Source organism: Prenolepis imparis, unplaced genomic scaffold (assembly GCF_030444845.1).
Source record: "Prenolepis imparis isolate NDT839.2.m4 unplaced genomic scaffold, iyPreImpa1.0 SCAF_13, whole genome shotgun sequence".
In the NCBI taxonomy this organism is placed as follows: domain Eukaryota; kingdom Metazoa; phylum Arthropoda; class Insecta; order Hymenoptera; family Formicidae; genus Prenolepis; species Prenolepis imparis.
Genome location: NW_028141171.1, coordinates 12,059,168 through 12,080,956, shown reverse-complemented (window position 1 = coordinate 12,080,956; position 21,789 = coordinate 12,059,168). Strand labels below are relative to the sequence as shown.

The following is a 21,789-nucleotide window of genomic DNA, read 5'->3' as shown; positions in this document are numbered from 1 at the left end:
GTTACGTAAGATTAACAAATATAAAACATGCTATTCCTTTTGCACAATTTTTATATGATCTTAAAAAATGTAATTGGTACGTGATAAATTTCTAATAAATTTTCAGAAATACAATATATTTCTATGAGATTCGTCCTTTCATTATTATAATGACTTAGCAATTCGCGTTGTTAAAGCATTACACAAACACACATTGTAGAAGTAGAAAGTCACAGGGATTCATATACGCATAAATCTATTATACATATCATACATACGATTTTAATGCATCATATGCATCTTTCTGAGCTTTCTTCCAGCACAATGCGTTACTTATGTATGTATTTGATCAATACGCTATTGATGCACATGTTTATTTGTCAATTTGTATGTACAAGGATCGAAACTGCGTTATTTTGAAAAATTTAATATTTGACATGCCTTTTTTAGAAAAGGAAATGATGATCGCTATTTGATGTAGTTGGTTTGATGAAAAATATGATTTTGGCAGTTTTTAAATTTGTTGATGTAGTTTCGATAATTTATATAGCCAAGAAATTTATATCAATGATACTTGGCGATTAACAAAAAAAATTTTTTTTGCTATGTACAAAAAGTGTATGCGATTTATATCTGATTATCGTGTGAATTATGTGAATAGAATAATTATTCACATAATCATATAAGCATGGTTTTCATTGTTGTAACTAATTTCGAAATTTCTGCGCGAAATTTCTGTACAAGACTAGGATAATTGAGAAAAACTAAATTATATATTATCATATTTCGTATTTCGTCGAATTTAAATTTCGGTGAAATGCTATATGTTCTTAGTAATCATATTTTCCATGATTCCATGCCTTTTACTACTCTTTGACTAATTAAATATATGTCTAGAAATATCGAGCAAGAATAATTATAATATACATATATATATATACATATAAACAACATATACACATCAATATTGTAATTGAGGACTAAAAACGAAAAATATTTTTTATTTTTTTATGAAGAGAAAATATTTTTAATCTTGTTTTATAAGATTACTTTTATTCAAATTGCATCTTTATTTTATATAATTAATAAATAATATTTTATTAATATCTTGTATACTGTCTGCTGCATGGACTAGGAAATAAAATTTAAGAGCAGACAATTTTTGCTCCATGCACACATCGGTTTATTTCACACAACATATTAAAAAATTATTGAAACATTTAAATAAAATAAACTATTTTTAATATTGACCGAGGAGAAATTGTTTTTCGTTTTTAGTCCCCGGTTTCGATATATCATCGGCATTGCGCAACTAAATCATAACGGAAGAATCCAAATCCGACATGTATAAACTCGATAATGAGCCAATTATATCTTGATTTTGCTCCCAAATTCGAACTTTTAAACGGTTCGATTCTTTCTCTTCCTCTCGTGGCTAAATCTTTTCTTCGAGGTATATACAGAAAATGTCACGATTATTCGTATCTTTCGTAGTTTCTCAAGAATAGACTTCGTTTGATTAATTATGAAGTCTAATCGAATGTAGGGAAAGGCGATTAGCTATTTTACAATTTTGTTGGAATATATCTGGCCTTTCAACTTCAAATGCGACTAAGTCGATATAATTATATGTTGTGTCACGATAAAACAATATTATCTTCGACTACATCTTACGAAATAATAAATAATCACTTCAGTCGAATAAAAATTGTTAAATCGCTTTCAGATATCACAAAGTTTTTCACAATCGTGAGAAAGATGAAAAAATATCTGAATATTATATGCCATTCTGTGAGTTACCGATTTTTCTTCCGGGAAATATATTTTCCATACATAGCCGTTTCTCCTTTTAATCCTCACATATTTTTAACAATGTAATATGTTTTTTTAACGCAATATTTTAACGTAATATTTATTTAAATTTTTTTAAAGCTTGGAATTATTTTTTTCGACGTAATTTATCGATGCTTTTATTTATTCCTTCAATTATTCGATGTATTCTATAACAATAATGTATCATCAATCGTTTGATCTGGCTACATTTATCGAGAGCGATCAAAACGATAAGAAAATTCGGTTTACTTTGAAAGTCAGTCTAACACAGAAAAACTTGCAAATGATTCTTAATATGATCGCTCTAATATACTCCGTTTCGTGAAAATAATTTATTCTCGTAGAGGATTTTTTTGACAAACGACAAACGAAAAATTGTGTTTCGTTTCACCTGCTGTAACAAGCTTAAAACTAATATCTCGCGCTTAGCGTTCGTGTAATATAAAAAATTGTTCGACATTACTATTCCACAGTCGCACGCGTCCACACAACACTAGCAGTTATTAAATTATCTCTAATACGCTACGTATTCCTTATTGTTATTAATGACTTACGAGTATGTATCACTGGTGGTTGTGCGAGTCTTTTCGGAACATAGGTTGATAAGCGTCGCCTAAATACGTACTTTGTGTTTTGCAAATATCGATTATTCCGGGAGATCTCACGTTCTTTTCAATCGACACTCGATAGACAACATTTTCGTAAAAAAAGAAAAAAAAAGAGCATAAATATTCCAAATTATTATTTTCGACGGTTCGTTCTAAACATTTAGATCGGCCATCATTTTGCGAAAATCCGCCAGAGTATTGTAATCAGGATCTGAATCGATGTCCGCGAAATCCTTGCTGGAATCAGTCTTGACGAAGCTCGGATTATATCGGCTTAGCGACAACGGGCATGGCAATAATTCTGGCATGACCGAATGGTGAGTTATTAGCGCGGTCAGCGTCGTAAACTCCTTTGTGAAGCCCTGAAACATATGAAATTATTATAGAGATTATCACATTTCTCGTTCCTCGTGATATATTGCGACGATACCAATTCGAGAACCAATTAATTCGAAATTTTCTTATTTCGTTTCTAATATTTTTATTTTCTCGTAACTATTGTTAAAATATATATTGATATCAAAGCAAGATCTACAATTTTCTTCGAAATAATAAAGAGAAGGGATCCTCTTTCTATATGTGTTTTTGATATACATATAATTAGAGAGTTTATTATTATTATTATTATATTTACTATACTATATTATGTTGCTTAATTTATCATACGCGTATTATCATGTTACAATGCATTATTGTAATACATTGTTGGGACAAAATGAAATGTGATATTAATTTGGATCTTTTCTCGCATTTTCAGGCGTGTAGCGATACGCGCATGTAACGCAGCGTCATACATAACGAGGCGGTATTAAATGTATTACACACGTGTGTTACACATGTGTGTTGAGACGCGAGCTTTGTGTATCAAAATTATCGCGTACGGCATTCATTCGGATCTGGTGCTGCGCTGTTACCGCGATGCAATTCCGTGCTACTATACGGAGAGGGAAAGAGAGAGAAAGAGACAGAGAGAGGAAAAGGGAGAGCGGAGTTTTGATTTCCCTACGGCACCCACACGGCACATCTAACAAAACTCATTTATACTGGTTTCGGAGATTATCAAAGTCTGCGGACTCATTTAATCTATCCTACACGTGAGGGAGAAGTTCGACCATTTAAATATCCGAATGTATTAGTAGCTTTACAGCAGTATGCTATCGTATAAATGTCTGGCTACTAAAAGCTTCGCGCATTAGCACCCCTCGTAGCATAGCTTATTTCAATATTAACTCCGCGAATATGCGAAAGGATTCTCCTGTGGTCTTCCAGTCTTAGATATTATCCTAATAGATAATATTCTAAGCGTGTTTTAAAAAGGATTCTATTTTCGCGTAGCCAATGTTTAACTGTGCGCAACGTAAAGACACTTTCTCTATGTAATAAAGAAATTAATACGGATATGCATTACACGAGGCTGTTGAAACAAACAGCGGCTGTTGTTCTCGGAAAGATATGTTAATCAAGTTAATCTATGCGAATATTTCAGGTTTTACTTTGCAGGATGCTTTTGGCCGAAGGAAGATTTACTTTGACTCTTGCAAGCTCGCGCAAGAATCTCGCAAGACTCTTTGCTATCCTTTATACGTGGGTATCGAGAAGAAACTTACTTTGATTTTGTATCCTTTGTTTGTACGCATTATGAGATAATGGGCTATTCCGCTCGGCTGGAATTCACGGGGCACACGGAGGGAGAGGGCGTAACATCCGGGCTTACTGGTACTCTCTCGCACCATGAACGCTCCTTCCGGCTCTTGGCTCAATACCTCCAGCGTTATCTCTCTAAAATCACGGTCGTGTCGTGTTAATGATAAATAAGCGGAAATTTTTATCTTTTCTTTTTTACGAGAAAACAATCGGATTTGCTTATGTCATTGACGTATAGGATTCGTCTAACAATAAATTACAAATAGTTACAGAGTAAGTTACGCTATTGAAACTTGAATCATTCGACGAATATTTAAAATTAGCTAGAGGCGACGTTGCTATTTTAACGCACTGAGAAGCGTGAGTGTGTGTTACTCCGTTAGTCCGATATGTAGTAATGACTCGCGCGGACCAACCTGGGTATTCCAGCTTGGAACCAGGGCGCCTTGCGTAGCTCGGCCTCCTCGTTTCGATTATTCAGACTGTCTGTTCTCTCGGGTAAAGGCGGCGGGGTTGGCGTGGAGCCATGAGTGCTTCCGTCAGCGGGTACCGAGCTACTCGACGTGCTAATTTGCGATCTTCTTTTTGACTTGAATTCCGCCTCTGTACCCGAATCGGGGCAATTGTGTCCTATCCTAAAAAAAGATGAAAGAGCTGCCATTCACGCAAGTCGTACGTTCGCGATTACTTCACTGGTTTTGGAGATGGGAGAGGCAGAAGAGGAGAAACAGGATTCGGCTGCCTCACCTGTTGTTCTCGATGTTGAAGTTCTTCGCGGTGATGGACGCGTTGATGGTGTTATCGAGGCTTTCGGACGGTGGTATCTTGTTGTAGGACGGCCTCGTACCCTCCGAGTCGATGATCGCCTCGTTTATGTAGCCCCCGGAATGGGGCCTGTTCGATGGGCTGGTTGGCGTGCTGCTACCGCTGACGAGCGGGCAGCTGTCATCCTCACTGTTCAGCCCAAGAACGTCGCGTCCACCTGTCAAACCCATCGCCAGCCGCTTTATCAGCGGCGGCTTGTCCGTTAGCCTCTTGTACGAGTTTAACTCGGTCGGTGAGTTGCTCTCATCGCTGCTCGGCGTGCTCTGCTGGGATATGCTCTTTGGCCCGTCCTCGTTTGTTATGGGTCCGAGAACGTTCGTGAACGATGGTCGCAGACCTGGGATCGTGTTCGGCGCCTGGAATTATTCGAATTGTTCTTGAAACGCGAGCATTAGCGAGCGAGAGAATTAAAGGTATCGATCATTTGTCCATTTAATCAGTCTGGTAATTTTTTTAATTAACGCTATTCGATTTATGTTCTTCTTTTTACGTTTGCCATGCATTCATACGTGTCTTGCATCCACAAAATGGATGAGAAATGGAATTAATTAAAAGAAACGTATGTTATATATACATGTATAGTTTGGTTGGCAATATATAAAACTTTGCGGTTTAAAGTTAGTTTACTGGTAAACTGCTGCTAGACGAACTAAAATTAATTTTCGCATTCGAATGTAATAGGGCAGGTCGTGGCGGAGTTTGTTGTTATTACTTGTATGAATTCACCTTTACGCCAGAAAGTCGCAGCGTGGGCGAGCCGGCGCTGCCGAGCTGCACGTTCATATCCGTTGCAGATGAACCCCTTCCAATCCTGGAGGTGGGCGATGTCCGACTTTTCAACCACGAGTTCGACGATGGACTTCTGCAAGCGCCCGCGGCGATCGTATCGTCTCCGGACAGCGATTTGTTCTGCAAGCGAAACAGTGTTGATTATAATTAGATTCCGAGATACATTGAGAGAACATAGAGGCAACCGTTTGCTGATTATTTATGCGCAAATGTCTTATCAAAGATTCTCTTTCGACGTGCTGTCATCTGCCTTAAACGGGTCCACAAGGATCTAGCCCAAAAGTATCATTAATTAGACAATATTGTAAAAAAATATAAAAATAAAACTAAACGATTCAGTCACGGTTGGATATTCCTGAATGAATATTCGATGGAATCTCACGATTCCCAGGGCGATTCTGCGGCGAAAACTACTCCGGGCGGACCATGACGGACTGACCATTTACTTGGAAACGCGACGCGACGCGAGACGGTAAGCGAGAGACTCGGGTCGAATTTATAATTAACGCGGCCCGTAAACGGGACACCTACTACTGGAGTCGGTGGGTCTCGTGAGACCACGTCGAGAGAGGATACAGTTGTCGTCGTTGTCTCTTTCGACTCGCGCTTGGATATTTAAGAAGCTCTTCCGCGAAGCTGTGTTCCAGCCGTCTTTTCTCTCTCTGCTATATATCCCAGTACCAGCATATTGCAGTATCTATTCTAATACCTTCTGGAATATCTCGTGTTTGCGCGTTACCATGGAAAAAATTTATTAATAAGATTCGAATACACAAAATTTTAATGATTTTGATTTATTTTGTGTAGTCGAGCCTTTGAACTAAAAGTTATTGCGATTGCGCTATAACATTATACGGTGTTTATTCAATTTTCAGAAAAATTGAGACGATACTTTCTGCATTACATTTTTTATATACGCTCTTTTATTTGTACAGCAAACGTTGCGCTACGATATAACTCGGTAAGCAGAATCTTTAAGAAGAGAGATCTGAGAACTGTCCGCTAATTGCTAAAACTATTTAATTGCAATCCACAGTGCTTTTGTGAGAAGACTGGCAGATGGCACGATACTACTAGCTTGTAAAGTTGAGCTTGCAAAGTTTAACTTAACTAATTTGCTAGTCGACGACGACAGAAACAAATTACTTCATTAGCACTTTAAGCTTTACTTTCATTAGCACTTCCTTATTAGCCATTGACGTGCTACTAAACATTTTTTCAAGTCTTATAATTTATATTTTCCATTATTCACACGCAAGAGCGATCAGTTATTTATTTTATTGTGTTATGATATGTTTAAAACACACCCACGACGTTCGATGCTCCTGTTTGTCTTTGCGATAAGATGGCGTCGATCGCGATGAGATTACATCTTGGAGGATCGGTTGGTGTTGAAGCTGCGCCACGTACGCCATGCGGAAAGCATTGCCAACGATGGTGTTCAGCTCCTCCGCCTGCAAATAGAAGAAAAAAACTCGAGCTTTAACATAAATTTGCCATAATATCCCCAAAAATTGCGAATTTACGTATTTTTTATTTAATTTTAAGAAATGTCCGCAAAAACTCTTGCTGATTCTCCGCGCAATAAGCTTAGTCCACGTAAATTTAATTTATTAATTTTTTTATAATTATTAATTATATATAATTATTATTTCATTAATGAGCTGATAAAGGTCCAAAAAAGGGATCAAAACGTTCGCCTTTATATTTCGATTAGTATTGTTGATTTATAATAAATTTATTTGCGCCATGTACTGCTCCAATTGTCTTTTCTTTATTGCTCTTGTGAATTATCATTAGCGGAGCCTTTTGTGAATAATTAAAATAATTTTTAAGCAGTAAAACTATCTTAAGAACTACTCTCAGATAATTCAATTAAATAAAGCACTTTGTGAATTTTTACTTGATAGAAATAGAGCTGAGTTGTTTTTATATATATCACGTTGTGATTAAATTTTTATTAGAACCGTTTAAAATATATTCTTAATTTTTTGTTGACAAATATATGTGCTTTGTGTAAATGAGACTTCTAAATGCTAGCTTTTTAATTAAAAATCACAAACTGACTGTTGAAATTATAATATGGCCAAATATCAAAGGCGATGCAAACACGCACATTCGTACACAAGAAAATGATCTTGCCCGAGAGCAATATTATTAAATAAAGGATTATTAGATAAATGTATAAAATACGCTATATAAAAATATTATTTACGTTCTAATATCGAGCCAATTAGATTTTTTTCGGATTCACCAGTGAAATAAATGAGAAACGAGCGGTCCAAGCAGACGCCGCAGCGCAAACGCGGAGTCTGAATATGTAAAAGCACTTGCGGAGAGCCGCTAGCTCAGTCTCGCTCGTATATGTGCTTAGAAAGCTCCTGGGTGCATATGTCTAGTATTTACGCCCGATCGAGATACAGATGAATCGTGCGAATATATATATATATATATATATATATATATATAGAGGAGCGCACGCGCAGAATCAGAAATGGAAAAAAATTCGTGCTATCTTTTAGCGAATTCAGTTGGCTGCACTAATGCGCTGCACTGTGCAAATTAAAAAAGAGATTGTATAGTTTACAATAGTATAAATAATTAAAACAGTAAGATAATTAATTCTACGAGTTATTATAATCGTTATATTCGTATCAAATAACAATAATAATAATTTGTAGTATTAATTATCTTACTGTATTAATTATGTTATTGTAAATTTATATACGACAGCGTGTTTAATGTGCACCAATGCGCACTAGTGCGTCCGATCGAATGCTATCTCTCTTTTTCAAAAACTCACGTAAAAGCTCAACGCGATGGGTATTAATGCATGCATACGCATGGTCGACCGACGAGGGTCTAAGAGCACGCATTGTGCGGGTGCATAGAAAACGAGAGCAGCGGATTAACAGAGTCTCTTGCGTCTGTAACTTTTCCTTTCTTCGTCGCGAGGGAGGTATTCGATCGTTTCGCATCGTCGAGTACGTATATCTCGAATTCTAGCTTGCATTCTTCGTCTATGTAGTATACCTGTGCCTATGTACCTATCTCTGTGACATTGTTAGGACATTGTTGCAAGCGGTTCGGAAATCCTTGCAAATCCTCGGCTTCGCACCACATGGGTGAGAAATACATTTCTCGCAGACGGAATCAGCTCGCGAGCGATAAAAATGCAAACGGAAGATAGAATTGTAAAGCCGAACGTGCTGACGCTGTGTATTTTCCGATGCTGTATTGATTTGCAAGTTTACGCACACTATTATAAAAAAATGTTTGACAAAGATAGTTCGACCGTTTAAAACTGGCCATTTGGTATGTGGAAAAAACGGAGCGAAAGGGATTACGTAACGTAGGGAGTAATGCGTTTTAATGATACGTTCTCGTGCGAGACAATGGCGAGGCGAGCTTTTAGATTGAAACGCGCAGCGACGCCGGCTCGCCCGAATAATTTTACGGTTTGCGGTTTGAGGTCAGGTCGAATGATTCCACTAGGAACAAGATATTTCAATTACGTTTGCACGCGAAGCAAGGCAATGACTTGAGCTATAATTGCGGACCGGCCGCACGACCGTTCCGTAATTCGCCAAGTCATACCCGAGCACTCTCCTCCGCCATCGTTTTAGGTACACCTATATAAATCGTCATTTAGTTATACTACAAAGTTAGTTATACTCTCATTGCTGTATATCATGAAATGTAGGTACATAGAGTTTTAGCTTGAAGATGGATGTGATAAATCTTTAATTTATATTTAAAAACATGAACATGAACAATGGTTTTTGTGAAAGTAAGACCACTAATAATATTACCTTAAATTATATTAATAAATATTTTTAATTATAATTAAAAGATTCACACATATGTAGAGTAGCTCTTATATAATTTTTTTCATTAATTCTAATTATTTTTGTCGAATGTGCCAATATACTAAATAGTAGATATCATCAACGATGTAGTGAGACTTAGCCATACTTTACAGTGTGAGAAAAGCCGGAAACTAATTTATGAACGGAAGAAACGCGCGCGCATTTCCTTCCATCAACACCATACTTTACGGAAACGTGAAGAAGAAAACGTTCCGACAAGAGAGCTTACTTGCTCGCAATAGACTAAAAGACATGTCGTAGCGCGTCATATAAGGGAGAATTTATCGTTCTTGTGGGTGGAATCTGTGCAGATTCATGCCTGGATCCTTCGATTTCGACCCCTCTGGCTGACAATCGAAAATACGGCCCTGAGATTCCCGCCCCGAGGTGGAATTTAAGCGCGATGAAATCATCACTGGCGACTCTTCCTTCTTCCTCTCCGCTCTACCCTGTCCTGGACATTGACTCGAGCAGGCACTGACCCTCTTCACCACGTTTGAATTCAAATCTGTTTGATCGATCAACAGCGATCACACCGGTGTATTGCCTAAGCAATATCCTCAGCAACGTTTCAAATTGACAATTCGAGATGAGATGTGAGAAGAATCGATTGAAAAGAATCTAAAAGAGAATTTAAAAAGGAAAAATTGCGTTTTTTGGAGAACTATTCAGTCTTCTTCACCTTGATTCACTGTTCACGCTGGTGGTCTTTTTGGCAAAAAACGACGAGGTACACGGCAGAATCGAATGGAAAGAGGACCGAAAGGGCGATGGATCGCGCGGTGGCTTTGCGCTGGTGCAGCGTGACGGGCTACATTCCAGACATTCCACGCGGTCACGGCCATATCTCCAGCTCCTCTAGATTTCCCGTCCCGTATACCCGGTCTACCACTACCATCGGCCGTGGTACAAGCCGGTATACTCGCAATAATGGCGTTCGAGGTAGGGATGGCCCTCGTCACACTTCTGAATTTCCCTCACTTCGGTTTCTGGTTTACCTCGACGACGCGACGCTCGGATAAATGGCTGGAGAGGAAAAGTTCTCTGGAATACGGAGCACACAATAAGAGAACATTCTCTCCGAGAGCGTCGTTATTGCATTGCACCGACGACCACATCACAGTACCATCGCTTTTTTCACCAGTGCAACACCATCGTCATCATCGATGGCGATAGCGTAACTACGCTCTCTTTCGCGTCCTTCCACTTTAACGAACCCTAATTTCCTTGTCTTTCTTTCTATCGTTACACTTCTTTTATTCGATTCGTTCGTGACCTTTGGTCGTGTTTCGTCTGCCTGCTCGCTACCTCGGGTTTGCGGTCGCCGAGGATGTCTAGATCGAATCAAATCCTACGCAATTCAGTTGCGCCATTTCCATAAATATCAATTAAAATTAATAAAATAAATTTTAGCTGTGTCTGTAAAAAGAAATGGAATCCGCGTGTTCAAGATAAACCTCAAAGTTTAAATTTAAAACTTCTTTCTCGGCATCACGGACTCTTGCTCATGACAGGACAGGTACAGCAGTTTCAAATGTCAAATATTCGATATCTCTCAAATTTCACCGTTACATATGCCATCATATCGATACGATCTGACTCGTGTATACGCCATTAATAAAATAATCTTTACGACGTTCGTCACGATTACACAAGTTATTCGTCAATGTCAAAATTTATCCCGTAAATTGAATTAAAATAAATTCAGAGAAAAAAACACTTTCATATTTTCCGAAAAAAAGTATACATTCGCAAAATGATGAAAATGCAGCAAATTTCGTCATTTATCTTTCTTTGATTATGTCCGTGAATGCCAAGACTCGATCATATGTATATGAAAAGAAATTATCATACGAACAGTTGGCTACGAAAAGAGATAGAGAGCATTAATTAATAATGATAATTTCGACGATAGTGCTTTTTGGACTCTGCGAGCGAACTGGAAATCTCGAGAGGAAACTATATAATCCCGATAGTAGCCGGACTATCATTTGATCGTGTGGCGAGCGCTTTATTCAGTGTAACGTAAAATCGGTCGAAGATTGGATCGAACAGTTAGAGGGATGAATCGATCAGAGAGAGAGAAAGAGAGAGAGAAAGAGATAGAGAGAGAGAGAGGAAATGCAGATGAAGAACAACCGTTGCACAATCTCTTTGATCAGCAATTAACGCCACGACTGGAGTCTGCTAAAGTCCATCTGTTTCATATCTGACAGATGCATGATGCCCCCCAAAATGTTACTGTAATAATATTATGACTGTTTTGGTCCTCGTCACGTATGGCCAAATTGTTTTTTTTTTTTACAAATAAATTTCGAATCGATCCAACGCTTTCCTAAAATGTATTTAATTAATAATTCCGCCGATTGATAACACTTATATGTATCCCAATCTAATGCACATTTTTTGCATTTCACAACATTGACGATTTTAGATTTTCCTTTTTCCATAAAATTTATTTTAGTAGAACTTTTCTGGTAAAAAAAGGAATAGTTATATTTTCTTTATTAGTATATCTCTTGAATTTTCATGCTATTATACATCTCGTTTGAATCTTACGTTTTGAAATTGTTAAATGTGCTCAGATCAAACTTGAAAAATTAAAAGAAAAATTGTGCTCGTAGTAATGTAAGAAATACATTCATTAAAAGGATTATTAGCGTGTAACTATATACCTAGTCGCGAGAGCGATTTAAATTAACGACGTAGCTTTGATTAACTCTACTCTCGTGGTTAAATGGCTTATCGTATATGGGGGTCCTCGACAATGAGCGGTAAACTTAAAGACGTAGTGATGTGTGAATCGTGCATCATCGCAGGACAATACGCCCACTTTGTGACCCATACAGTTTGCTACTGTACCCTCGAGTCTCGTCATTAAACCTATTTCGGTGCCCCCAGAAATGCACCCTCGAGAATGCATACAACGCGAAGAGGATCACTTCGTTTCAAATTTCTCCGCCGCCCGAATTTCTTTCTTATCGAGTGCGCGATTCTAATAGCGATTAAATGGTCCAAATGCAAACGGAGGGTGGTATATGTTTCGAGAATTACTCACTATTTTCTAGCACAGAGTCATCAGATTCCTAACACGCAATCATCAAAAATTAATCCATATCGTAGAGATTAATTTTGCAAAACAATAATGTTTGCGAAATAAAGAGATAATTGAAATAGTTTTATTAGCATTATTTCATCTATAAATATATCTCTTAACCATAGTTAGGCATTGACATAAGAACAGAAAATATTTCGCATTGAAATGTTTGCTCTTTCTTTTCAATTGCATTAAAATTATGCAGCCTCGTGTTTCTCTCGGTTGGAAATTATATTGGAAATGTTGGTTATTATACGACAGATATACATAATGCTAATTTCATGGTCGGATTAGGCTTGAATCGATTAAGTCATTACACATTGTATTAATCTGCAATAAGCATTATACAGTATGGACTTGACTATGGAGTAATCCGTGTATTCCACATGTTGTGTAAATCAATCAGCTTCTATTACCTATTGAGAATGCTACAAGATATTGGCATGTCATCGAAGGATGCAAAACGTATATTGATATCGATTCTCTTATTACGAATGTACACTTTCTATCGATGGATTATCTTTTCTACAACATTCTCTCTTATCATTTACTGCCTTAATATTTTTATCGTATTCTTTTCTTGAAAGATGTTAACGCACTTAATCTTTATGCAATTATTATTAAAGATGATTTAAAATTTAAATAATACAAATATATTGTTTGCAAAATTGCTCAAAGATAATGAGTTCATAATATTAGTAAAACATTAATAAATATTAATAAGCAGTTGAAAAATGTAAATATGCAAGAACCAATTTAATTATATATATTATTATACAAATCAAAGAGATATAATCAAAATATATCAGAATGCAAGAGTCAATTGAATTATATATATTATTATACAAATAAAACAGAAGAGATAAAATAAAGAATACTATAATTAAAAAGCATCAGAGAATTGATTTTATTCAATTACACGTCAAAGAGATACATGCAGCATTTCCTTGTATTTCCATGTAAATAAATTCCATGACTATATTCTTATCGACTTATTCTAGTCGACAGTAAAATAAAAGGTAAAATCGGAAGCAGAGTCGAATAAAGTGATAAAGCATAGTATATCCTATATATGTAAAGGGAACAAGCACAGTCGACGTTAAAAGTATTTGACATGTGCGTCCAATGCGAGGGGGACGATGCATTCGATGCATTCAATGCGCTCGATTCGAGACACGACGCATGAACATTACATCTCGCGATGTCATTCTTGGTAGGAAGCATGCTTAGTCATTGCAAAATGGCATTTTACGGTTGGTGTTTCTTGCCTGATGGAATTACCGTAGAAATTTCAAATTATAAATTGCGTACAAGCGGCCGCATATGTCGAGCACTTGTAGAAAAAATCGCTGCTATTATAGATTTTCCGTGACTGCCGCTTCTGCGCGATAATAGGTACTGCGCACAAAACTGCACATTCACATGACGTGAGAAATGTAGTCTCTGATAACAAATTTGCAACGTTTGCGCGTCCTGCATATTTCAAAGTCATTGCGTCACTTGTTCAATTCGATTGGCAGATTTTACGAGAAAAAATGATTGTTGTTTCGCAGTAATAAATAAACGAGATTTATTATTCAATATGTGAAATCTCACATCTGTTCGGGGTCGTTACATTGACAAAACCGGAAGAAAGTAGCCGATGTGAATGGTACGAAAAATTAATGACTGAGCCATTACAAAGTCCTTCAACAGGGAACTAATGTGCTATTGAGAAGCTACTAGGTATAATGTATGCCTAAGTCGAGAGTATATTGTACCTGAAGTTTCTACGAGAGATATCTCGACGCGGTAATGGGTCACCTTTTGTGCGAGATGTTCTATTGATGATAGTCGAGAGAAATTTCATAACGTTTGCGCAACGTGGTAAATGGCTCGTTTTCTCTCCGATTCTTTTTTTCTCTTTTTTTTTTCAGTGGAAATGTCTCCGAATGCATCTCGAATGCATCAGCTGCGCTAAAGACGAGAATTTAGGGGAGCGAGTTTTGCGTGGATTCACCTGGATTTCACGAATAGTGAACTCACACGAGAGATCATTGAAAACTCGTGAAATTCAAACGGCGTTTTGTAAATCTCGCTGCAAAGGACTTCGATCTTTGTCCGCGCGGAAGGTCGACACGAATTATGGTTTTCTATTGTCGATTCAAGAGGTACCCACGGAAGGATGACGGTTGTCAAAAGTCGCTTTCTAAAGCGATTTTCGCTTGAATCGGTTCGGTAACAATACGAGATCATTTGATAGATATTGATGTATATATTATAGTAGCCAGAATCACGGGAGAGTAACAAATAATTGTTGAGCGAATTATACTATATTATTATATAATGCGGGTTTCTATTTCTTTTTTAATATTAACTTTTCTAAATGCTTGCGATGCAGATAAAGCTTGGTAAGAATATATAACGACAGATTTATATATAATTGTGCTAAAATATCAATGCATACAGGTATTCCATCGGTAAAGAGGCAACAAGCGAAGCATCTTGCGCTACAGGCAGCTATATGAAGCCGAGGAATGCGTTCGTCCGATCCCACGGCTTATCCCCCTTCGCTCTCCCTTCTCTCGTTAGCTCTTTTTCTTTCTGGCACGATAGTAGTATTACCTGGCTTAGGCTTTCTCTCTCTCTCATTCTCTCAGACTCCAGTATGCAATCTACAGACGCGACGATTCTCTTTTAGCAGATCTTGAAATGTGACTATCAGACATGGGTCGATCTTTCCCAAACGTCGAAAAAGATATAGATGCACGCATATATTGACAAATTGAATAACTTTGATATGTATCGACAAATGAATGAAAATAGATGCGATAGAAGATTGAATAACTGGAAGATATACATAGATGAGCGCAGCTTCAATCGATAGGAATGCAAAAAAAGAACGACGCTCTTGCTACCTGCTCATAATCATGTTTCATGCGCATGAAACAATAGAGGAGACCATTTTTTTCATTTTTTTTTTTTCGTGACCGCTGCACCAATCATGTCTCTGGGGTCATGTTGCGGTACCACGACCTAATCGCGCTCCGTTAATATCGCGAGGTAAACCATAAGCCAAGCCGCAAAGTCTAGAAGACTGCCAGGATCCAGAAATCGTTTTATTATGTATATCGAATCACTTAAAACTTGCATTTACTGCTATTCTGGGAAACTGTCTCATTTCTCCTACTTTGACGGATAATGACAACGAAGAATAAATATTTATTCAAATATTTCAATTTCTTCGAGGCAAGAGGAAAACGCAAGCGCAAAATGGAAAATATCAAAAACGATCGAGCTAATAATTTACATTGTGTCCACATTGCATGTGAGATGAATTTGAAGATTAATCGAGATTTCAGTTGATTAAACTTTCGAGGTATTAAACTTTTCGCGAAAACTTACTTTGAGCTCTTGTGTGTGACCACATCGACAACAGCAATACGACATGTAGTCAGGTAGTGCAGGCATGAACCTCAATTGTTCCTGCTGCGAGTATTCGTCTACGAGTTTGCGATAATGCACCCTGAAAATGGGCCTCGTTGAGCTCTGCGAGCCTTTACCAAGGCGTCCCATAATCGCAGAGAATGCGGTCAGGATATTGCGCCTGCGTGCAAGCCTCCTCATGCCACAGTGACCGTTGTACTTGCTCGTCCTTCTGTGAGAATATATATGTATCGCTCGTCTTCGCGTATATTGCTATTCTTAAGTCCCGATAAAGAGATACTTTCTCTCCGAAGAAGATGTTTCAATGACGCGCGATTGACTTTTACCTAAATTTAATAATGAAGCAATAATTCGGTATTACGTCATCCGAAAAAGCACACCGATTCATGTCGGTAATTCGCACTTCTAACATTGATATTCCACACATTTCTGATCACATTTCCACGACACCATGCAGCGCACTTTCTAATGCACCAAAGCGCATGTACCGACATGCCGGCATGTGTCGACACGTTAAAGTATTTACTACATCCAACGCCTTTCTCTGAGGAAATATTCCTACGACGAAGTTTCGGCGTCTTTCGCAGACCAAGCGCCTCTTGAAATCCAAACGAAAATCCAGTTTACATTTCATAGCAGCATGCAGATGAGCACCATTCGAGAGAGAAATCTCCTTGTATAGTTAATGCGATTGGAGATGCTGATATGTATCATAATGCAAATACGATAGCGCAGCATCGAAGGTACATACATTCGGGAAAGTTTTCGAGACCTTGTCATCGAATTCTTATTTCTCTCGGGGATTTTTCGCAGTAGTCGAGTCGCCCGCGACATACGCGGATATTATTAGCAGATGATGATGGCGACGTCATGAATCGGCGGGACCAGTTCTATCGCGAGCTGTACGTGTGGCACATGCATGAAGGATGGAGAGTTCCACTCGATGGCGTATAGTCTTCTCTACGTGTCGCTCTGCATGCCGACCCGCGGAAACCGGTTAACGAGTACAGAGTTGCTTCACCGCTTCTTACTCATCGCCTGTCAACTATATATGTAGTCGCCATATATTCTTTTGCACTGCGTTTTCCGATGGATCTTGATACAGAATGATTTCCATTACCGACATTAGGATCGCACCCGAGCACATTCGTACACATAATTTCCTCGTAATTGCTTGCACTTTGAAATACTGTGCGACATCGCCAGAAGAGCTATGGTTTGAATGATTTTCGCTAATCCGTGACGATAATTAATGTTTTTCGCCGTTTCTTTTTCTTTCAATTTAATTATATTTTTACAGAATACTCCGATTTGCAACTGTACATATATATATATGGTTTATACGGCGAATTTTAATGTCACAGCCTCTTGTTTCGCCAGTCAAGCCTGTACCATCGCGGAAGAGCGGTAACTTGCCAAGGCGGCAAACCATTCGTTCAATTCGACAGTTTAAAGAGCGTATACTTTGGTCCACGCGTATCCTTTCTCGTTGTCAATTGGAGAACCCACCGGATGAGCTTCGTCGGCGGATATCTCGCTCTCTTCTCTCTGTCCATTCAACGCTCGTCCGACGCACATTGACAGTCCAGGTGCCGTTGCCTCTCGAACGGTCAGAATACGTAAGTCCGGGTATTACAGTGCTTAACCGACGTTGGCAACATACCTCTCGGTACGTATAGAGAGAGACTGAAGACCATGAGGAACACGAAGCGAGCCGCTCCGACCGGCCCACACTGTTCCATCCCCACCGCATTCTACGAGAAGCCGAGCGTTGCGAGCGACCGCTTTCTTGCTTCAACCGCGGCATTGAACACGTTCAACGGCAGCTGTTGAATACCACGTGTCCCCGTTCTCTCTCTTTCCCTCGATCTCTCTTTTTCTATCTTTTTCGGTCCGTCTTTTTCATTCTAGCCATCGCTTTCTTTCTCTCTCTTTCTCTCTGTCCCTCTCGCAATCTTTTCAACGTCGGCTTCTTTTTACTCCGCTCCGACTGAGAACGCCACTTGGGAGAGCCCAGCGCCGCATGTAGCGCGTGAGTTTGCTATTCGCGTTCTTTGACCTGCCGTCAGCGCGACATGACGCGCCGCTCGATCGCGAACTTCGACTCCCGGACTTGTGCCGTATGTGTCTGGTGATGTAAAGTACCTAGATGTAAGCACCTTTTTCTTATACGTTCCAAGTACGTTTCGGAATACCTTATATACCTGCGTCTATTTCTTGCAGCGAGCATCTGTGTACTCCAGCATAAGATACTATTAGATACTATCTTCTTTGAAATGTCTGTGCTATAGCTACCTATACCTGTTTTAAAATATGTTTTACGATACTTTTCAAGGTCAGTGTAAAGAAAGGAATCGGAAACGTCTTTTTAAAAATTTTCGTAAGACTGCACGAAATATCAATCATATGGTCAGACATCAATCAATTACTGAATCCAGCGTTTTTCGATACAAGTAAATCATAAAAAGATAACATGGAAAGAAATTCATCATTTTTTTAAAGAAAGAATTAACAAGTTCAAACTTTTATATTTTTCCATTTTGAATCCATATATAAACAAATTATTTGATAAAGATTATAGAAATTGCATGGAAATTGAAGTGGTGGTATCAACCGCTGCGCAACGAGCAAAAAAAATATCGCTGAGACTTCTCATTTTCTACCTATTCTCTCAATCTTCTTCCATGCTATCCGAGTAAGCTTACTTGATCCGAGACCTTTAGGCACGATGACATTCTTAATTCAGCGGAAGGTATTTAAAGTTTAATCCGAAGAGTGCGCCATTAGGGTTGACTAAATGTCAAGGCAATGGTGGAGTGCAAAGTTTCAAGTGCAAAGTCTACTATTCTCAACCCGCTAAGACCCTCTACCAACTTACGGTGTTCTATCCTTTCTGATATCGCCGATGGACTTCGGAAGCCTCGAGCGATGTTATCTTCCAGACAACAGGAAGAGGCTTTTAGATCTTGGGATTCGGTAGTCGTCGATATATATCGACGTCTGACGATATTTTTCGTGTATTTTCAGTATAGAGGCACGCTCTTTTCACGGATACTTTACACCTAGCTATTACGATTTTCGAGAAAGCCATGGTGACATGTAATAACAAAGTTTCGCGATCGCATTGTTAAGTTGAAACAAAAGTAAATGAAAGTATTTACGATTATGCGCAAATAAACCAATCAAGGGAAACTTATCTTTTTATAATAATTAATTGTTTTTTTTATTTTTTTATCAAAATTATATCATTAAGATAGATTCGAATTAAGGATTTGATTTTATTTAAAAAGATTTCGAGTTATATAAAATATAATCTGATTCTTGTGTAAACTAGTAATTTTAAATGTTTCCTTGACAACATGGCTTGATCCTAAATGCCCTGAGAGTTGTCGAGAATAAAGTGAATGATCCATCGGCTTTAAACGTCGAGACAATTTCTAGTTTCCACTTGAGACACGTGCGGTTGTCCACTATAAGGGGCAACTTGTCACGTACAGTATCTTGAACTAAATTCCGGCTTATTTTCGGCGATTTATATTAACCCGATTATTTAAAATATTCTTATAATAATTTTAAAAAAACTATACTGCTATATATTTCTGTTTATACCATACATCTGCGTTAATATATATTTTCTCATTATATTTATAGACATTTAAAATTGTTTAAGATCGATTATTATATCTTTTATTTTGTGCTTTATATAAACGGATTTATATTTATATTACTGAATCTTTATTATAATTTCTTGAATGTAGTTTTCAATTATTGCAGTTCTCCTCAGTATCATATTTTATATTATACATTGCAGGAGAAAGAAATGGAAAGAAAAAGTTATTTCTAAAGCTAGATGTACATTATACATATAACATTGCCATCGTGTCAATGTAATACCAAATTTTTTAATGAGTTTTTAATATCAGCGACAATCTGGTTCTGCGACGATCAATGTGTATTGCTTTATTTCAGATTTTATATAAGAATATTTGATGTTACGTTGATGTGACAGTGACATTACGTATTGTGTGCATCCAAATTTATTTGTTATTTATTTATTACTCACCTGTTCTGCAGACTCGGTGATGAAGGAGTGACAGTACTGTAGACTAAAGTGCGCTCTGGGTTCTCGTGCCAAAAAGCTGAATTGGGCGTGCTGCGGCTCACAAGTCGCATAAGAGATGCGTCTTAACGCGTGCGCCATTTGCACGCACTGCAACAGAAGGAAAGGATAATTTTCAGTTGCGTCTAAGAACATTTTAAGACGCAGTCTAGATGTAGATTTAATTTAATTAACACGGCGATTACTATATAACAAATATATATATATATGTACTAATAAAAATGAGAATTTCGCAAATAAAATCTGTAATTAATAATATCACTATATTTACTATTTTTTATTATATTTTAATGTTTGATATTTCGAATTAATTTTAATTAAAATGCATGTTAGCGTAAAAATAAAAAAATTTATTTCAACAATTTTAACTGACAATTTCCTCAATAATATATTTTCAAAAGCTTCATGAACGCAAACAAAAATTATGTACGTTTTATTATTGCTCTTATCCTGTTAAATGATTTAATCGTCTAAATCAATTTCGCCGTGAAATGTGAACGTTAAATATTGTGTTGACTTATGCAAGAAATTAGCATTCTGATTATACATAAGCAGGATATCATAAATATCACTTATCATGGATGGTTAGCCACATCATTGAGTAAGCAAATTGAAGATGAGAAAATTAAATGATACAAATAGGGCTATTAATACCGATAAGAATATTTTTTGGCACAAGATTATATACGTATATTAAAATGACAGAGAGCCACTATAGAACTATCTAATATTTAATAATAAAAAAAAATATAATTTGTTGTTCTGTTCAGAGTTTTGTGGCTTAATTTTCTAACAATAATTATATTAAGAAATAAAGAACTGTACGCAAATGTTGGTGCGTTATAGCGAAAATTTATTTTTTCGATAGAACTTTGAATTAATATAACGTTAAATTAATTAATGTCACATTTACGCAGCTTTCAAACAATAATTGAAAAAGAGCACCACTAATAAGACAATTAATTAAAGGATCCTCGTATTGCTGCATTGTTATATATAATGATTCAATTGACGCGATGAAAGTTAAAAAGAAAGAAAAGTTGCCCATTATTGACCACTCGAAAAACTTACGATGTCTTTAGCTGTTACGTGAAACTTTTAACGACTTACCAACGCAACGAGCTTCGTTCTCGAGATTCGTGATGCAATCTCTATGAGCTTTCGCGTGAATTTGATCGTTTGAGTCTGTCTTAATTTCGATCGTAGTTTTAGAGAGACCAGGCGAGAATAGAAAATTTAAAAAAAATTCAAAATTGTAAAAAAAAAAAAATTATCAGAATAAAACGTAAGTAAAGAGATATAAATTTGTTAAATTATTGTTAACTTTAATACCTTATTTTAATATATTATTTTTAAAATTTCAAACTTATTTTTGCAAAGTAGCATTTTTGTCTTAAGCTGTTATTGCACTCAAATCCTCCCAATCTTAAAAAGAAACACGATTTCATCTTTAAGCTTCTAAGATGATGGACTCACTTAAATTCATCTCTCGCAGAAGTAAGCCTGGTAGAGCATGCGGACGAGTAGTTTGGCGATTGAAAAGATGATCGTTTCGTAGGAGCAAATTTTTCCGGTATGGATACTCCGCGATTCTATCAA

General features: G+C 37.2%; 1 protein-coding gene across 5 annotated transcripts in view; it reads right to left on the bottom strand.

Moving 5' to 3' along the window:
* Window positions 1–725: 725 nt before the first annotated feature.
* The window catches only part of LOC145944374 (EGFR adapter protein), a 60,137-nt gene continuing 39,073 nt past the window's right edge, over window positions 726–21,789 (bottom strand). For 4 of the 5 annotated variants that reach the window (XM_083052658.1, XM_083052659.1, XM_083052660.1 and 1 more), the window contains 7 exons: window positions 20,134–20,280; window positions 6,986–7,132; window positions 5,616–5,798; window positions 4,812–5,245; window positions 4,481–4,699; window positions 4,028–4,199; window positions 726–2,782 (listed from right to left, as the gene is read on the bottom strand). In XM_083052658.1, coding sequence (XP_082908784.1) covers window positions 2,573–2,782; window positions 4,028–4,199; window positions 4,481–4,699; window positions 4,812–5,245; window positions 5,616–5,798; window positions 6,986–7,132; window positions 20,134–20,280 — 1,512 coding nt within the window. In that variant the 3' untranslated portion in view covers window positions 726–2,572. Of the gene's footprint in view, window positions 2,783–4,027; window positions 4,200–4,480; window positions 4,700–4,811; window positions 5,246–5,615; window positions 5,799–6,985; window positions 7,133–16,028; window positions 17,763–20,133; window positions 20,281–21,789 lie in introns of those variants that run through there. The other variant, XM_083052661.1, reaches the window with a different exon arrangement.